The sequence below is a fragment of the Phragmites australis genome, chromosome 8 (assembly GCF_958298935.1).
Source record: "Phragmites australis chromosome 8, lpPhrAust1.1, whole genome shotgun sequence".
NCBI classification, from domain to species: Eukaryota; Viridiplantae; Streptophyta; class Magnoliopsida; order Poales; family Poaceae; genus Phragmites; species Phragmites australis.
The window spans coordinates 8,678,957-8,694,192 of NC_084928.1; the positions used below are offsets into that span (position 1 = coordinate 8,678,957).

The 15,236-nt window shown below is 43.7% G+C and overlaps 2 protein-coding genes across 3 annotated transcripts; one reads left to right on the forward strand and one right to left on the reverse strand.

The window, feature by feature from the left end:
- The first annotated feature begins 6,515 nt into the window (after positions 1 to 6,515).
- On the forward strand, positions 6,516 to 11,286 carry LOC133926534 (uncharacterized). 2 transcript variants are annotated; one of them, XM_062372518.1, is made up of 3 exons: positions 6,516 to 6,783; positions 10,285 to 10,658; positions 10,732 to 11,286. In XM_062372518.1, exons 2-3 carry the CDS (start codon positions 10,320 to 10,322, stop codon positions 11,284 to 11,286), a joined length of 894 nt encoding a protein of 297 aa, XP_062228502.1. In that variant the 5' UTR covers positions 6,516 to 6,783; positions 10,285 to 10,319. The 2 variants fall into 2 exon arrangements, with proteins under 2 accessions (XP_062228502.1, XP_062228501.1); XM_062372517.1 differs by lacking the exon at positions 6,516 to 6,783 and having other exon boundaries at positions 10,004 to 10,658.
- Positions 11,287 to 11,538: 252 nt separating this feature from the next.
- Positions 11,539 to 15,067, reverse strand: LOC133926533 (protein MAIN-LIKE 1-like). Its single transcript, XM_062372515.1, has 6 exons — positions 14,803 to 15,067; positions 14,080 to 14,178; positions 13,660 to 14,000; positions 12,808 to 13,584; positions 12,486 to 12,729; positions 11,539 to 12,410 (listed from the first exon to the last, which is right to left on the reverse strand). The coding sequence occupies exons 2-6, from the start codon at positions 14,161 to 14,163 to the stop codon at positions 11,553 to 11,555; spliced, it is 2,304 nt and encodes a 767-aa protein (XP_062228499.1). The 5' UTR covers positions 14,164 to 14,178; positions 14,803 to 15,067; the 3' UTR covers positions 11,539 to 11,552.
- Positions 15,068 to 15,236: the final 169 nt, after the last annotated feature.

Sequence of the window (15,236 nt, forward strand, 5' to 3'; positions counted from 1 at the left end):
CTTGACACTGTCCAGCTTGGTCAATGTATTTGTTGAGCTTCTTCAATACGTTTGGGCAGGTTCTAGATGACCATCTCACTAACTTGCTTCTATTATGCTGAATCCTCACATAAACCATAGTCATGATGCCCTCAAGCAAGGAGATGATTGTCTATGCTTTGATGTCCAGTATCCAATTGTTGAATCTTTCACATATATTGTTATCTACACTGTCACAGTTGGACCCTATCCTAAATCAGGCTCTACTCCATTTCATAGGTTCCTTGCTCATCATGTCCTTTGCATCATATGGAGTAAGTTAGGCTAACAGAGCTCTGTAGAAGTTAAAGTATAGGGTGCATGAAGTCTTGGCACATTTACAGAAAGGCTTTTGGAAGGTTTGATCCATGTATTTCTTCCTCTAGTTTGCATACATGTGCCTGGTGCACATTCTATGCTCCACCTGTGGCAACATCTCACCAACTGCACTTTTAAGTCTCTACAAAAGGTAGAAGCATAGTATGGTCACAACTTAGAGCATATGTATGGTTACAACATGCATATGCAACAAGAATTACCTTTTGTTGGTTAGAGATTAGAACATAACCATATCCTCTAGAAGGTATCTCCAAGTCTTTCTGCATAAATTCCAAAAACCATAACCATGTATCTTTGGTCTCTTTTTCTACCATAGCTCATGATACAAGATATATCTGAATATTTGAATCGCTGCCTAGTGCACACAACAATTCACCATTGCAAGTCGCCTTAAAGAAGCAACCATCTAATCATATCACTTTTCTGCAACCAGTTATGAATCCTCTCTTGCAAGCATCAAAGAAAACATATATCCTCTGGACAACAGGACAACTGTACTCTGGATCCAAGCACACTGCAAGAGTGCTACTAGGATTACTCCTAAGAATTTCAACCTGGTACTCAAACACCTCGACATATTCACCTTTGATAGCCTCGTATATCCTCAGCATCACAATTCCCTTGGACAGGGACACATCAACAAACAACTCAAGTTGAATAGTTTACTTGATGCTCCGTAGCTTCCAAGATGGATTACTGAAAGGATCTAATGGCCCTAGAGGAGGGGTGAATAAGGCACTAATTTAAAACTAAACCAACTACTGATTTCTAGAATAAGAAGCAACCTTAGCCTAAAAAACAACTAGACGATATAACAAGCTAGAAAGATAAGAACACACATGCAAGCATATAAAACATAAGTAAAGTGCGGAATTAAAAATTTCATGAAGGAAATGCTAGAAGCTAAATGCGGAATGTAATAAGAGTAGGGAAAGAGGACACCGAATTTTTTCCGATGTATCGAAGAGTTGGCACTCTCCACTAATTCTTATTGGAGCATCCACACAAGGATGTCGCTCCCCCTTGAGTTACCGAGACTCAAGTGCTCACTAGTGATTGCCACTTCTTCATCTTCGGATTGACGGGCATCAAACCAAGTACATGAGCTTCCGGAGGCTCCCACAAGACCTCCAAGAGCTCACCGAGAACACATCCAATCTCCACGACCGGCTAGGTGTAGCCAACCAACAAGAGTAACAAGCTAATTGGTTCACTTGATCCCAATCAAACCTAAAACAACAGCTAGATGCACACTCACTATTCTTGAAGCACTAATGGAGTCCTTAATCTTCAATTAAGAACTTGCAAATTACTTTAAGTGCTCTCCCTTACCTTTAGATGACACACAATATGTATGAACACTTCTGGGTTGCAAGAGAGACGAATGAAATCAAGTGAAGAGGTATATATAGGCTATAGGTCCAAATCTAGCCGTTGCCTAACCACTCACTTTTTTTAAACACCGGATGGTCCGGTGCACACGTCTCTGTTAACACCGGACAATCCGGTGAGTTAACTTTTTCAGACTGCTGATTTGATAGTTGTTAGTAGCCATTGTAAAATGCTCCGTTGTTCTTCCATATAGCATCACTGGATAGTCCGATGAGCTATACTCTATTTCCTCGAAAATACGAAGCTTCTGTTAAATAGTCCGGTGATGACTCCTTTAAGTCACCGGACAAGCCAGTCAGTTCAACTCTGATTTTCTTCAGAAATATCGAGCTTCTGTTAAATGGTTCGGTGTATGAACCCTTTAGATCACCGGACAATCCGACGCTTATAACTTCAATTTTCTCTGAAAAATAATTCTTCTGTTAAATGCTCCGGTGTATAGTTCCTTCCGTGACCGGACAGTCCGGTGAGTTCAATTTGAAGTTTTCTCAGAAATGACAGATAGTCTGGTGAGTAAAAATTCTTCTTACACCAGACAATCCGGTGAGAACAAACTTCCTCGAACTTGTCCAATTCAATCGACTTTGAGTTCTAACTTCTCAATTCCCCACTTATGAATTTATTTGAGCTACCTAGTACTAGATTTTTGCAAGTGTACATCCAACTATGTCTAGACTCAACTAGGTCAAGCTATAACACTTATCCCCCTTTATAGTACGGTCAAAAGACAAAAGACAACCTATAACTACTCCAAGTGTCCTTCATCACCTTGTGACACTTAGAACTAAAAGGTCCTTAATCTTGACATAAAAGTCCTTTGATCGATCAATAGAATCCATGAGGGATCAAGAAAACCATTCAATCATTGTGAATTAAAGAATTTGAATTCCTTCAAAACATACGCATTAGTCACACTGATATAGTTGTCATTAGTCACCGAAATACTTACCATTTACCTAGGAGCTTAGATGCTACAGTTAGCCCTGATGATATTCTCATACTTGTCCGCAATCCTCCTACCAGTTACTAATTTGTTATCTCTCCTCTTTGGGCATATGTGCACATCATGAAAAAATTTCACCTAAAACTAGTCACAAATTGCTTCTCTTGGCACCATATATGACCCAGGGACAACCCTTCCATGAGCATAGTGCTTTGATCCTATCCCTCTCATCATTGATGAATTTGAAGTGCTTCCTCATAATCTTCTTATGATGTGTCTTCATCTCCCTACACATAGTCATTGTCCTCTGATTCACTATCTTCTTCAACTCCAAAACCTCCATTATCTTCATGACCAAGAGATTCACTTCCTTTACTATCTGATGCATTGCCTTGTTGATCACTAGCAGATCCTATGGACTTGTACATTGAACTCTTCTCAGGTGATCTGTAAAATCCCCCAAACATCTGAAGATCTCTACGATTTTGCACCTTAGATGGACTGCTCGGAATAACAGACTTCATCTTTGGATCACTGCACATAACACTAGCAGGCTCAACACCTGACATAACCACCACATCATCACCTGGAGCACATTTGAATATCTCCACATATATGTCAGCAACTCTACCCTCAATTGTGCAATTAGACATATAAGTGCAGGTCTTGTCATCACTGAGATTCCTCAAACCAGAGCTCAAATAAGCACCAGGAAAAAGCCAGTGAAAAATAGCTTTATCTTCTTCAGTCAGAGCAATATCATCTGCAAGATAGCCTTTGAGCTCCAGCAAAGAAATCTTGTCCATCTCCAAGTATGACATATCAGTACGACCTCCGACATAATACAAAGAATGTCCATCGAAATTAAACTCCTCCCCCATAGTGAAATCTTATTGAAACAATGTCTAGATTATCCATTGCGTCTGAGAAAATACAGAGCCTAGGTCAATACATTGAAAATCTGTAAACCCTAAACGAAAAAACACAATATTTTTAGTTATTCGCAACATGTGGTCTTACATACTGTCATCCAAGGCACTAATCACAAACAACATCATGAAAGTCCTTGATGTCGACTAGAGGGGGGTGAATAGTCATTTCTGAAAATTAAAACTCAGCAGCAGATTAAACAGTGTCCAGAGACTCCAAGCAGGTCCGGATGCTCCGAGCACCGGAGTATCCGAATTAACTCGGATTATCCGGAGTACATAGAACCTTCGAAAACAAAGTAAGCTTAAGAGATTTTACTAGAGATTATGAGCTATCACAGTATTTCTAAGATGGATATTTTCTACTGAACAATAAAGGTACAATTAAATACTCACAAGCAATATAATTGAGGCAATTCCTTAAATAGCAATTTGAATGAATAACTTGCAAGAATTTAAATGGAGACAAGATTTAAATTCGAAGTTCGGCCACCTCACAAAGAAGTGACTACGTCTCCGTTGAGGAGCTCACAAAGAGCCGGATCTTTTCCAACCCTATCCTCTCTCAAGCGACCACAAAGATCGAGCTAGGGTTCTTACTCAAATCGAGGGTAATACAAACTCCCCATGTCACTCCACAGGGATTGGGTGCTATACGGGTGACATCTTGCCGTCTAGAAGCACAAAGCTTTAAGAGAAAAGATTGCAATTTGCAGCTAGGCAAGAACTCAAATGCTCAAAGGATTTCTTTTGCTCTCTTGCTCAAAATCTCACTCCCCAAACCAAACTCTCAAAACTTTGCAAAGATTGGACACTAGAGAGGTTGGGAAGTCTATTGAATGCACTAGAGAGAATAAATGAGTTGGTGGTTCAGCAAGCATTAAATGAGAGGGGGTGAAGAGGTATTTGTACTCTTTTCACAAAAAACTAGCCGTTACTATGCAAACCAGGCAGACTCGGAGTCTTCGGGTTCACCTGGAGTCTCCGGGTTGCACAAAAAACCGCGCACCTAACCTGTCAGAACTAGCCGTTACACTGACCCGAAGTATCCGGGTTCATCCGGAGTCTCTGGGTAACACTTAGAGAAAAATCGGCTGGAACTCAAGTTCGGAGGATGCCCGAAAGATCCGGAAGCATCAGACCTCGGAGACTCCAAACCAACTCGGAGATTTCGGGTAAAAAACTTAGCTAACCGAGAGCCTGTCTCGGAGTCTCACTCGGAGACTCCGGGACTTTAACAACATCCGGAGTATCTGAATGAACTCGGAGACTCCGAGATTTAAAAATAAATTGTAATCGAGAGCTCACGGAGACTCACTTGGAGTATCCGGGCCATCCCAGAGACTCCGGGCACAGAAATAAAGTCTAACTGAGAGCTCTTCTCGAAGTCTTACTCGGAGACTTCGGAACACCTATAGAGTTTGGAGTTTCCGGACCAATCCGGAGACTCTGGAACTAGATAAAACTGCCCTTTGATCCCGGTGTTCGTGAGTGATGGTGTTTCTCAAAAATTGATTTTCATAAAGCACTTTGAGCACTGAGACACTACCAAAACTAAAAAAGCAACTCTCTTAACAGTACGACATTCCTAAGACTCAAGATTCAAATTAAAAAACAGTAGAATTCTAAGAGTCTATTCATGTCACTTCTTCTTTCCTTTTGAGATGTATGGACATCTTTTATCCTTTTTCAACGAGACTAAAACCTATTCATATACTTGATAAAACTGTTAGTCCCTTAATCGTTTGTCATCAATTATCTAAAACCCACAAAAGACCTAGATGCATTTTCACATCATCATACCCAGATTTACGGATTTCAGATGAAGGAACCATATAAAACCTCTTCAAACAACAGAATCATCCACAAATACATGGCTATACATAAACATAAACAAATGCTCCGATCACATTCATCATTTGACCTAGATCACGAACCCAAGTTGACCGTACATAAACATAAACAAGGGGGACAGGAACGCACCTCTACTTACCCGTCGTTGCCGATCAACTTCTACGGCCACCGATCATTGCCAGCTTGATCCACCACAAGGAGAGGAGTGAGAGGAGGAGAAGCCGAGAAAAGGGGAAAAACACAGCGGACAAATCCCTAACCTGCAGGAGGGTGGGGGACGCGGGGTATTATGCACCGATTCGAGCGCTTCACGTCGGCGTGCTGACTTGGATAGGAGGGCGAAAACCAACTTCCATGTCAGCTAAACCGGATTTCAAAATAGCATAGGGTTAAAAATGATAAAAAATAATAATCTCGGGGGTTAAATAAACGGTTTTAAATTTCCGAAGGTTATTCGAACAACAAATATAGTTTAGTTGAGTAATTTGGACTTTTCTCTTATTATTAAAATGAGTCGAGGTGAGAAGGTTGGAGGACTTAGAGAGGATAGCAAAGTGGATAAATAATTCAAATTTAAGAGTTTTTATTAGACGAGAGAAGATCAGAGCACAGCAACTACAGAACGAGTCGACGTAAGAACCGATTCACGTTTTATACCGTAGAGACTAGCAACTACAGAAATAGGCCCCTGATCCGGCCCAACTAGCCCAATCAAAGCTCAACTTGACACGTAAGGGAAACGAGTCCAGCAAAAGGAGGCAAATTTGGGAATTTAGACAACATACGCGACCGTATTTGCGAAAATAGACAACATGTCGACGTATTTGCAAATCTAGCACTCGTATTCGGTATCTCAAATACCGAAATTTGAATTTCGGAAACTGAAAATCCGAATGGGCCGTATTCGGCACCTCAGTTGCCGAATACACCCTGTACTCTGCTGTATTCGGCAACTGAGGTGCCGAATACAGCCCACAGTGCCGTATTCGGCACCTCAGTTGCCGAATTCAGTACATCATGTCACTTTCACGTCTTGTCGATGCTTTCGGTGTGTGCGTACCAGCGGGATGCTGCTTTTGCGCTTAATAAAAGCCCTGGCTCGCAGAAGAGAGAAGGGAGAAGAGAAGAGAGCAGCAAAGGAGAGAAGGGAGAAGAGAAGAGAGCAGCAAAGGAGAGAAGGGAGAAGAAAAGAGAGCAGCAGTGGAGAGAAGAGAGTAGCAACGGAGCAACGCTAGGAGAAGCAGCTCGAGCAGAGGGGGCAGCCGGAGAGGATCAACGCGAGCAGCAGCCGCGCTCAATTTCCTTAAGGTAAGTTTTTAGATTACGTAGTTAATTAGTAATTATAATTAGATTTTTCTTAGTTCGTTCAGAAGTATATTAATCATTTTGTCAGTATATTGTTAAATTCATTCAAGTACATTTGATTAATTATATTATTTTGGTAAATTAGAGTATTTAAATTAATGATTTAGTTGGGTTATATAATTTTTATTAGTAAGTGTGATTAGATTCTTTACTTAATATAGTAACATGAATTTACGGGATTTAATCTAGGTAATTAGTTTTATTAAAGTAATATAATTACGTAGTTAATTAGTAATTATAATTAGAATTTTCTTAGTTCGTTCAGAAGTATATTAGTCATTTCGTCAGTATATTGTTAAATTCATTCAAGTACATTTGATTAATTATATTATTTTGGTAAATTAGAGTATTTAAATTAATGATTTAGTTGGGTTATATAAGTTTTATTAGTAAGTGTGATTAGATTCTTTACTTAATATAGTAACATGAATTTACGTGATTTAATCTAGGTAATTAGTTTTATTAAAGTAATATAATTAATTAATTAACTTGATTAATTAGTTTAATCACTTAGGTTTGGTAGAACCGTAGAAGATAGTGTCCAGTAGCAACAAAGATGCATATTAGTTGTATATTGCACTATTTAATTAGTATTATTTTTGTACTTATTATTTATTACATGTATATTTATTTAGGAGATACGGTATGATTTTCCATATTTATTATGGAGAACGTCCTACAGTTTTGCACGGGAGACTTGTAACAATTCAGAACTGCCAGCACATAGAGAGTTCGGTTGAGGTACCTATTGATCTAGATGGCCTGGAATCACATATTATGCGCCTTTTGCGTGTGAACCAGCAGTCCTATACTGTTGTCTTAGAGGGTGTACGGCCGCGGCTTGTTCCAAATAGCTCGGTCATTGTCCATACGTTGTTCGAGATGAGTAGGAACAACGCATGGGCTTTGTACTCACGCAAGGCATTGGAGGAGAACTTTGATATGGCGGTGTACGTAAACATAGTGTCACGACTGGTGCAAGGTGATGCAGTGACCACTGTGGAAGGCTCAAGCCAGGAGGTGATGCATGAAGAGGATGGAGGGCATGTCGGGGAGGGCAGTTCCAGTAGAGAGGGAGGTAGAGTGGACCCTGGTGAGGTCGATGCAGGATGCATGGATAATGAAGACGGTGGTAGCGGGGATGAAGAAGCTGCTGACAATGATGACCCGGTCCCGGCGATCCAGTACTTTCGTGGTACTGGGCTCCTGGAGTGTGTCGTCGTTGAGTATAACACCTTATCTAACTGGGGATACCAGAATAGCGACATTCAGGTCGGGCAACAGTTTCATAACAGAGGGGAGGTCATCCACTTTATTAGCAACTATGCTGTAATAACAAGAAGGGACCACAAGTGCGCCCAGTCTAACCCTACGGAGTATGAGGTCAAGTGTACGAAGCACCCGAATTGCCCTTACTTCGTACGAGCACATCAGCCGAAATATGAGAACTATTTTGTGATTAGTAGACACACCCCACATACATGCAGCGAAGAGGCTATTAGGAATGTGAGCCACGCCGTTGATGCGAGGTTCGTAGCCCAACTCCTCATCACGCTTATTGGCACAGAAATTTGTTTGTCGCCAAAATCGATTATGGGGGAGGTGCACACTAAGACTGGCATGCTTATCAATTACCACACCGCGTGGCGAGCGAAGCAGAAGGCGTTGAAGATGCTGTTTGGAAGCTTCGAAGAATCATACAACAATGCTCCGAGACTGCTGCAGAAGATTGCCATGACGAATCCAGGGACTCAGTGGGCCATGGCGGATGAGCCGATGAGGCTAGATGATGGGTCATATAGCACCACTGACCGATACCTCATTAGGTTATTCTGGTCCTTTGGACAATGCATCGAAGCATTCAGGCATTGTAGGCCGGTTGTATGCGTGGATGCCACATTTCTAAGCGGCAAGTTCCATGGTACCCTTATGACAGCAATGGCGGCGGATGCAAATAATCAGATCATTCCTCTCGCCTTTGCAATGGTTGAGAGTGAAAACAATGATAGTTGGCTGTGGTTCCTCACCTTGGTAAGGACACGTGTCGTGGGAAATAGGGAACGAGTTTGCGTCATCTCAGACCGCAACAAGGGTCTTCTGCATGCGTTGGACGTGCTGCATGATAGCACAAACTGCTCCATTGCATGGCCTGATGTGGAGAGAAGATGGTGCATGCGACACTTGGGTGCGAACCTGTACACAAGGTACCGCAGCAAGTCGCTTGTAAAGATATTCAAAGGGCTATGTCTTCAGAACCAGCAGGCGAAGTTCAATGAGATATGGAGAGAGTTAAATGAGACCACTCGCAAGATGATGGCAGACCAGCAAGCAGGGGAGGATCAACTGCGGGCGCAAATGGTTGGGGGCCAAACTATCGTTAGTCGTTCACGTGGTACATTTAGCCAGTGGATAGCGGGGAAGCCGGCGGAGCGTTGGGCCCTTATCCATGACACTCATGGTGCCAGGTTAGCGCATAGAATTGTAATGATCATATTGTACCGATTCTTATGCAAATAGCCATTCTAAAATTATTGTATCCCATGTTAGGTACTCCATCATGACAACGAACATAGCGGAGGCGTTCAACAATGTCTTGAAGGGAGTACGGGGCCTCCCGTTGTGTGCCATTATTGAGCTCACATTCTACAGAACGGCGGACTACTTTCGAGACCGTGGTAATGCTGCTATGAAGTGCAGCACACGGTTTTCACCTAAGGTGGAGCAAATCATATCAAGAAGGAGGAGCAAGGCACACTTTCATCGGTCGAGGATCTACGACTTGGCCAACAATGACTTTGAGGTCATGTGCCGCCGTAGGTATGCTTCAGGGTATAGCGCCGGGGACACCGTGCAGCAATGTCAACTTGGACCTAACGAGGTGAAGTGCACATGCAATAAGCCAAAACTGCACCATATCCCGTGCTCGCATGTCTTAGCCGCTTGCAGGGACATAGGTGGCAATGACGGATCACAGTACGTATCACCGTACTTCACGATCGATGCATTGAAGAGCACATGGCTTCCAAAGATGCGGTCCTTTAACATCGGAACCAACTACAAATCGATCGAGGGCCCTAAGTGGCTACCTTATCCACGAGCACGACGCACAGATCCTGGAAGGCCTAGATCTACGAGGCTGCAAGGTGACATGGATGAAGCAGATGCTATTGATGGCCTTCGCAGGTGCAAACTTTGCAAACAACCTGGACATGACAGGAGGACTTGCCCGACCCGTCAGTAAACTATCAGCCCACTGTCAAACTGAACTGTCTTAGAGACTTTGTATTGTAAAATGTTATTCACCTGTTAGTTGTACTACTTATTGTGCATTATGTGGTTTGCACTGTACCCCTTTAGACAAGAAATGACCATTGTATTGTAAATGTAATTTTATTTATTTATTTCGTGTTTCTTAAATATTCATGGATCCGTGTTTTGATGCAGAGACAGAGCGTAGGTAGTCAGTGAGCAAGAAATCTATGGCGGGATCCTCTAGTACAGGCTTTCCATGGACACCTGCAACGATCGCTATAGCACTTAATGCCTCCTTACAGGTTGTGCGCGAAGGAAACGATGATCCGTTAAAGGAGAACAACATAATTCAAGCCGTGGCGAAATTGCATGCAAGACCCATATGTTCTAGGTTAACCGCGCCACTCCAATGTGTAACCACCGAGGACCTTAGGGCCCTCTTGTATCACCGGCGTCAAATGTATCTGAGGGTCCGCGAACTGGCCGACCATCCTTCTGTGATAGGTTTCTCTAGGAGACAAAGAACGATAGTAATGTCGCCAGACCAGTATGCATCCCATATTCAGGTATGTCATATAAACATTTGGTCACCCTACTTATCTTATTTCCATTGATTCGAATGGTCCTCTTCTGCGTCAGGCTTTCCCGGAAGACGAACAGTTGATCAACAAAGAAATCTCACACTTCTTGACGATGTGTATGCTCTTCGGCGGGGGTGTGATGCCTGGTTCGCGTAGAAGACGACGACAGTCAGCGAATCAAAGGGGTACAGAGGCGACCTCTACGAATCATCCAGATAATGACGAGGACGAAGACGATGACGATTTCATGCCCCCCATGCCTAGACGTTCGAACAGAAATACAGGAGAAAGTTCTAGGAACACTGCAAGAAGACGTTCACGCACAACATCGAGATGCCATACAACTGATAGGGAAATAGGACGTGGTACCACCTCAGAGAAACCTCAAGATGATGACGACGACGACGATTTCATGCCACAACGACCCCGCCCTCCGAGGCTTCCATCTCCGGAGGACACCGATGACCCTGAAAATGATGATGGATTTGCTCGTACTCATTTTTACAACTTCCCAGAACCACCTCGGAGACGACAACCATCTTACCCGGATAGCTTTGACCATCGCACCTGGAATTCTTACGCTAATTTGCGTCGCCACTTTCCTTCGCCCTAAGCATCTATTGTAACCCTATATATTTTATTCCCTTAAGGCATGATATTATGTTCTTTAGGCGTATCGTACATGATAATGTTTGTTGTTGTTCGCTCTTTATGTGTAACCTCTGTACCGGGTTCCATGCTACTTATGCTTTACAACTACTATTGTTTCCTCTGTACTGAGAATTTCTTAAATTAACAATACAGTGAATAAGACATAATAGGGATGACCTCGACATTAAAATCAATAATACATGTGTCATGACAAATTGTCCTGGCTACTCAACGGCGACGATGCCTCACACAATCTCCAGGCGTGTAAGCGTCTGGCGGGTGTGTGGCTCTCATCCCAGCAGCCTGCGCAGGCCCCTGCCTTGCGTGCCCTTGGTCATCTTCATCATCATCTGCCTGCCCTGTGGGAACCCCACCGAACGTGTATCCCGCCCCGCTTACTCGGCTCTGCATGTACCATGCCGAAGGATCCTCGTGCGGAAGTGTGGACGGCCCTAGAACGTGCTCCGATGGAGTCCAGTGTGCCGAAGGCTCGCCATGCTGGTACCAATGTGAACTTCCAGGTTCATTGAGATCATAGGAGGACTGTCCGCCGAGTAGATCAGTGAAGGTGGCGGTCGCATGCATTGCAGCACCCCAGTCAAAAGCATTAGGGTCGCTCCAGCAAGGGGTCTGCTGCGTGTAGTCAACGACGTCCTCCTGATGAGTAGATGCTGCAGCCGGAGGTGTCATCGTAGCCGGAGGTGCTAGTGAACCCAGTGTAACCTGCTCGGGCGCAGGAGGCTGCGTGCACTCCTCGGCCTCAGCACCGGAACATGAGACATGACGCGCCGAAGCTGAAGATGTATGTCGTGATTCTGACCGGACGGGTTCCTCACGAGCACTGGATGACCTCCTGCTGTGGGAGGACCGCCTGCTGTGGGAGGCACGAGACGGGTCCATGGCATGTTGGTCGTACCCCCTCCATTGCGGGGCACACCCACCTAGACCACGTATAGCGTTTAGGAAGCGGGATCCTCTTGTCCTCATGTACTCCCGGAGAGGGTTACGATCCCTCTGCGATGATGACCTGCTTGGTTCCCCAAAAGGTTGATCCGCTTGCGTATGCATCTCATACGCCTCTTCAGTCTGTATAAGATGAGGGACATGTCAGTAATACACAGATTTTCCAAAGAAAACCAATATAAGTAACGCATCACTTACCACAACATGAAGTAGGCGGGCACGATCCTCGGGGAAGGGTCTGGGGCCCGGCTGTACAGGTCCGCTGAGTAAGGTGGCACGCGTGCGCGGACGGTACCAAGCAAGGTAGTCCCAGTACGTGGCCTCGTCGTATTGTCCAGCAGTAATGATGACATCCACCGCAGCTGATTCTGTCCACCTCCGTATGTACTCGGCATTCTTGGATGCCCAGTCCTGCGTGCCTCCGCCCCCCTTTGAGCTCCACCTGTACGTGACATAAACAGTTATAATTTGTTAACATGGATAACCAATGTACTAAGGCAACATACAATAACACACTTACTCATGCGCCCGTCCGGCGTCTCGTGGTGCTGGAACAGGCACCACCTGTCGGTACCCGAACTGCCTCTGTACACGTTCTGGAGAATATACTTCCACGCAGTTCATGTACAACAAGAAGCATGTGGTCAACCATAAGTCTGCGTCACGGCTACAAGAGGATGCCAGGAGTCCACCATCTGCAATTTCTTTTACTCGTGCCATACGCCATGGATCCCAATCCACTAGATCAGCGCTAAGGATGTCCAGGTCACTTATCACCCTGGAGTAGTTACCATGGTCTTGCTGCTGACTCCATCTTAGCCTGGTATGAATCCACCGATACCCCATCGTTGGCCTTATGTCATCTGCAATGCCATCAGAGATGTGAACTGGGTAGTAGCACTTGAGCACCCAAGGTCTGGAAATCGGGAGGTACTCCCAACTCCATAACTGTAAGAGATGTAAGCACCCTGTAATGGTTGCCTTCCTCTTTGTTCGCTGGGTTGCATCACACAATCCTCTGTAGGTTGCAGCCAACATTGCAGATCCCCAGCTGTAAGATGTAGGCTCATAAGGATGTGACGCGAGGTGGGCTGCTAACCATACAATATGTGGGACGACATAATCGCCTGCCGTGTTGCAGAACATGATGCCTCCGAGCAGGACGTATAAGTACACCTCATAGTGTTGCATAAGTGTATTCTCGTCCGCATCCAATGGGCATGGACCGAACTGTGTCAGCCCATGAACCCAGGACATGGAGAGGCCAGCATCCTTCCCGTCGTATTGCACACCAAACCTATAAGATGCAGATGGTCAATGACGCTTTAATAGCACTGTAATATTTTAAATGCATTACATAACAAATAATTACCTATCTGCAACATAACCCTTCCACTGCTCCCTTGCGGGTCGCGAAACTATTAACGGGGCACCCCTTATTGGCAGCCCGGTCAGCATGGCCACGTCCCGCAGTGTTACTGCCATCTCACCAAAAGGAAAGTGGAAAGTGTGTGTCTCAGGACGCCAGCGGTCGACGAGACCTGTGAGCAGTGCCTCATCAATTGCCGGGAGAGGTGTCCTACCACCGACCTCCATGGGAGCTCCGTCCATCATGAGAGCGAAAGGTAGTAGTCCCGCCCGTGCGAGTGGCTCGTGGAATCGAGGGTCCAACTCCTTAATCTTGTGCACACTCCGGGCTCGTAACGGACCCAACTGCATGAGTTATCCAATACATGTACAGCGTTAGTTCAAAATTCTCGTACCAATGAAATAGCACATATAAACGTGGTACCTGTTGTCCTGTGAATATTATCCTTCCCCTATGGTTCTCGTCGTACCGCTGCTGAAGAAGCTCGGAAAGACCACCATGAGCCATGATAATGATTTAAGGCTTCATGGTTCAACAAATAGGTGAACAACAAATTAGAATATATTACAAGCTTCATAATATTGTATCTGCTAAACAAAGGTACACGTAATTTTTTCTAATTTTACCGAATAAGGACATTCATATAATTATACTAAGGACACAATCTAATTACAATGTTAAAAGAAATTCATGATATCAAACTAATTAAATAATATAATTATATAGACTAATCAAATTCATATAATCAAACTAAGCATCGTAAATAATTAATCTAAGTACTCTAATTTATCAAATAATTTAATTCATTTAATCTAATTAAATAAACTAAGTACTCTAATTAATTAATCTAAGTAATCTAATAACGTAATTAAATAATCTAATTTGTATAATCTAAGTACTCTAATTAAATAAACTAAGTACTCTAATTAAACTCTAAGTACTCTAATAACGTAATTAAATAATCTAATTTATATAATCAAAGTACTCTAATTTATCAAATTAATATAATTAAAAAAATGTAATTGAACGGATTAAACAATCTACTCTTGAAAAACTAATCTACTTCGAAACGGACTAACCAAATAAGCTAATTACTCTAAATAATATTACTAACCTAAGTATTAAATAGGTAATATAAGGACTAACCGGTACGAAAGCTAATTAAGTGCTTGCGTTGCTCCTCTTCTGCTGATGCTTCTCGCGTTCCTCTGCTCCCTTCTCTTCTCCCTTCTCTGCTCTGCTGCTGCTGCGACCTCAATTTATTCAGCAGACCAGCGATCTCTCCGCGTGTGGCGCCAAAAAAACACATGCATGCACCGGCCGAAAGCATCACGGGAGGGAAGGGAAAATTGATTGATGTGACGTAAAAGAGATTGATGCGACGCAGCAAAAAGCGGTGGCAAATCGGTCGGCCGGCGTATTCGGCAACTGAGGTGCCGAATACGGCACTGTGGGCCGTATTCGGCACCTCAGTTGCCGAATACAGGGAGTGCCGTATTCGGCACCTCAGTTGCCGAATACGGTGTTTTCGGATTTTTAGTTTCCGAAATTCAAATTTCGGTATTTGAGATACCGAATAC

Bases quoted from the DNA above. Each gene is read 5' to 3' on its own strand.
- LOC133926533 (XM_062372515.1), bottom strand. From the start codon at position 14,163: ATGGCTCATGGTGGTCTTTCCGAGCTTCTTCAGCAGCGGTACGACGAG. The intron at 13,585-13,659 runs GTAATTATTTGT...TGCATCTTATAG, and splicing joins AAGGGTTATGTTGCAGATAG to GTTTGGTGTGCAATACGACG. The intron at 12,411-12,485 runs GTAAGTGATGCG...CATCTTATACAG, and splicing joins CCCGCCTACTTCATGTTGTG to ACTGAAGAGGCGTATGAGAT.
- LOC133926534 (XM_062372518.1), top strand. From the start codon at position 10,320: ATGGCGGGATCCTCTAGTACAGGCTTTCCATGGACACCTGCAACGATC. The intron at 10,659-10,731 runs GTATGTCATATA...CTTCTGCGTCAG, and splicing joins AGTATGCATCCCATATTCAG to GCTTTCCCGGAAGACGAACA.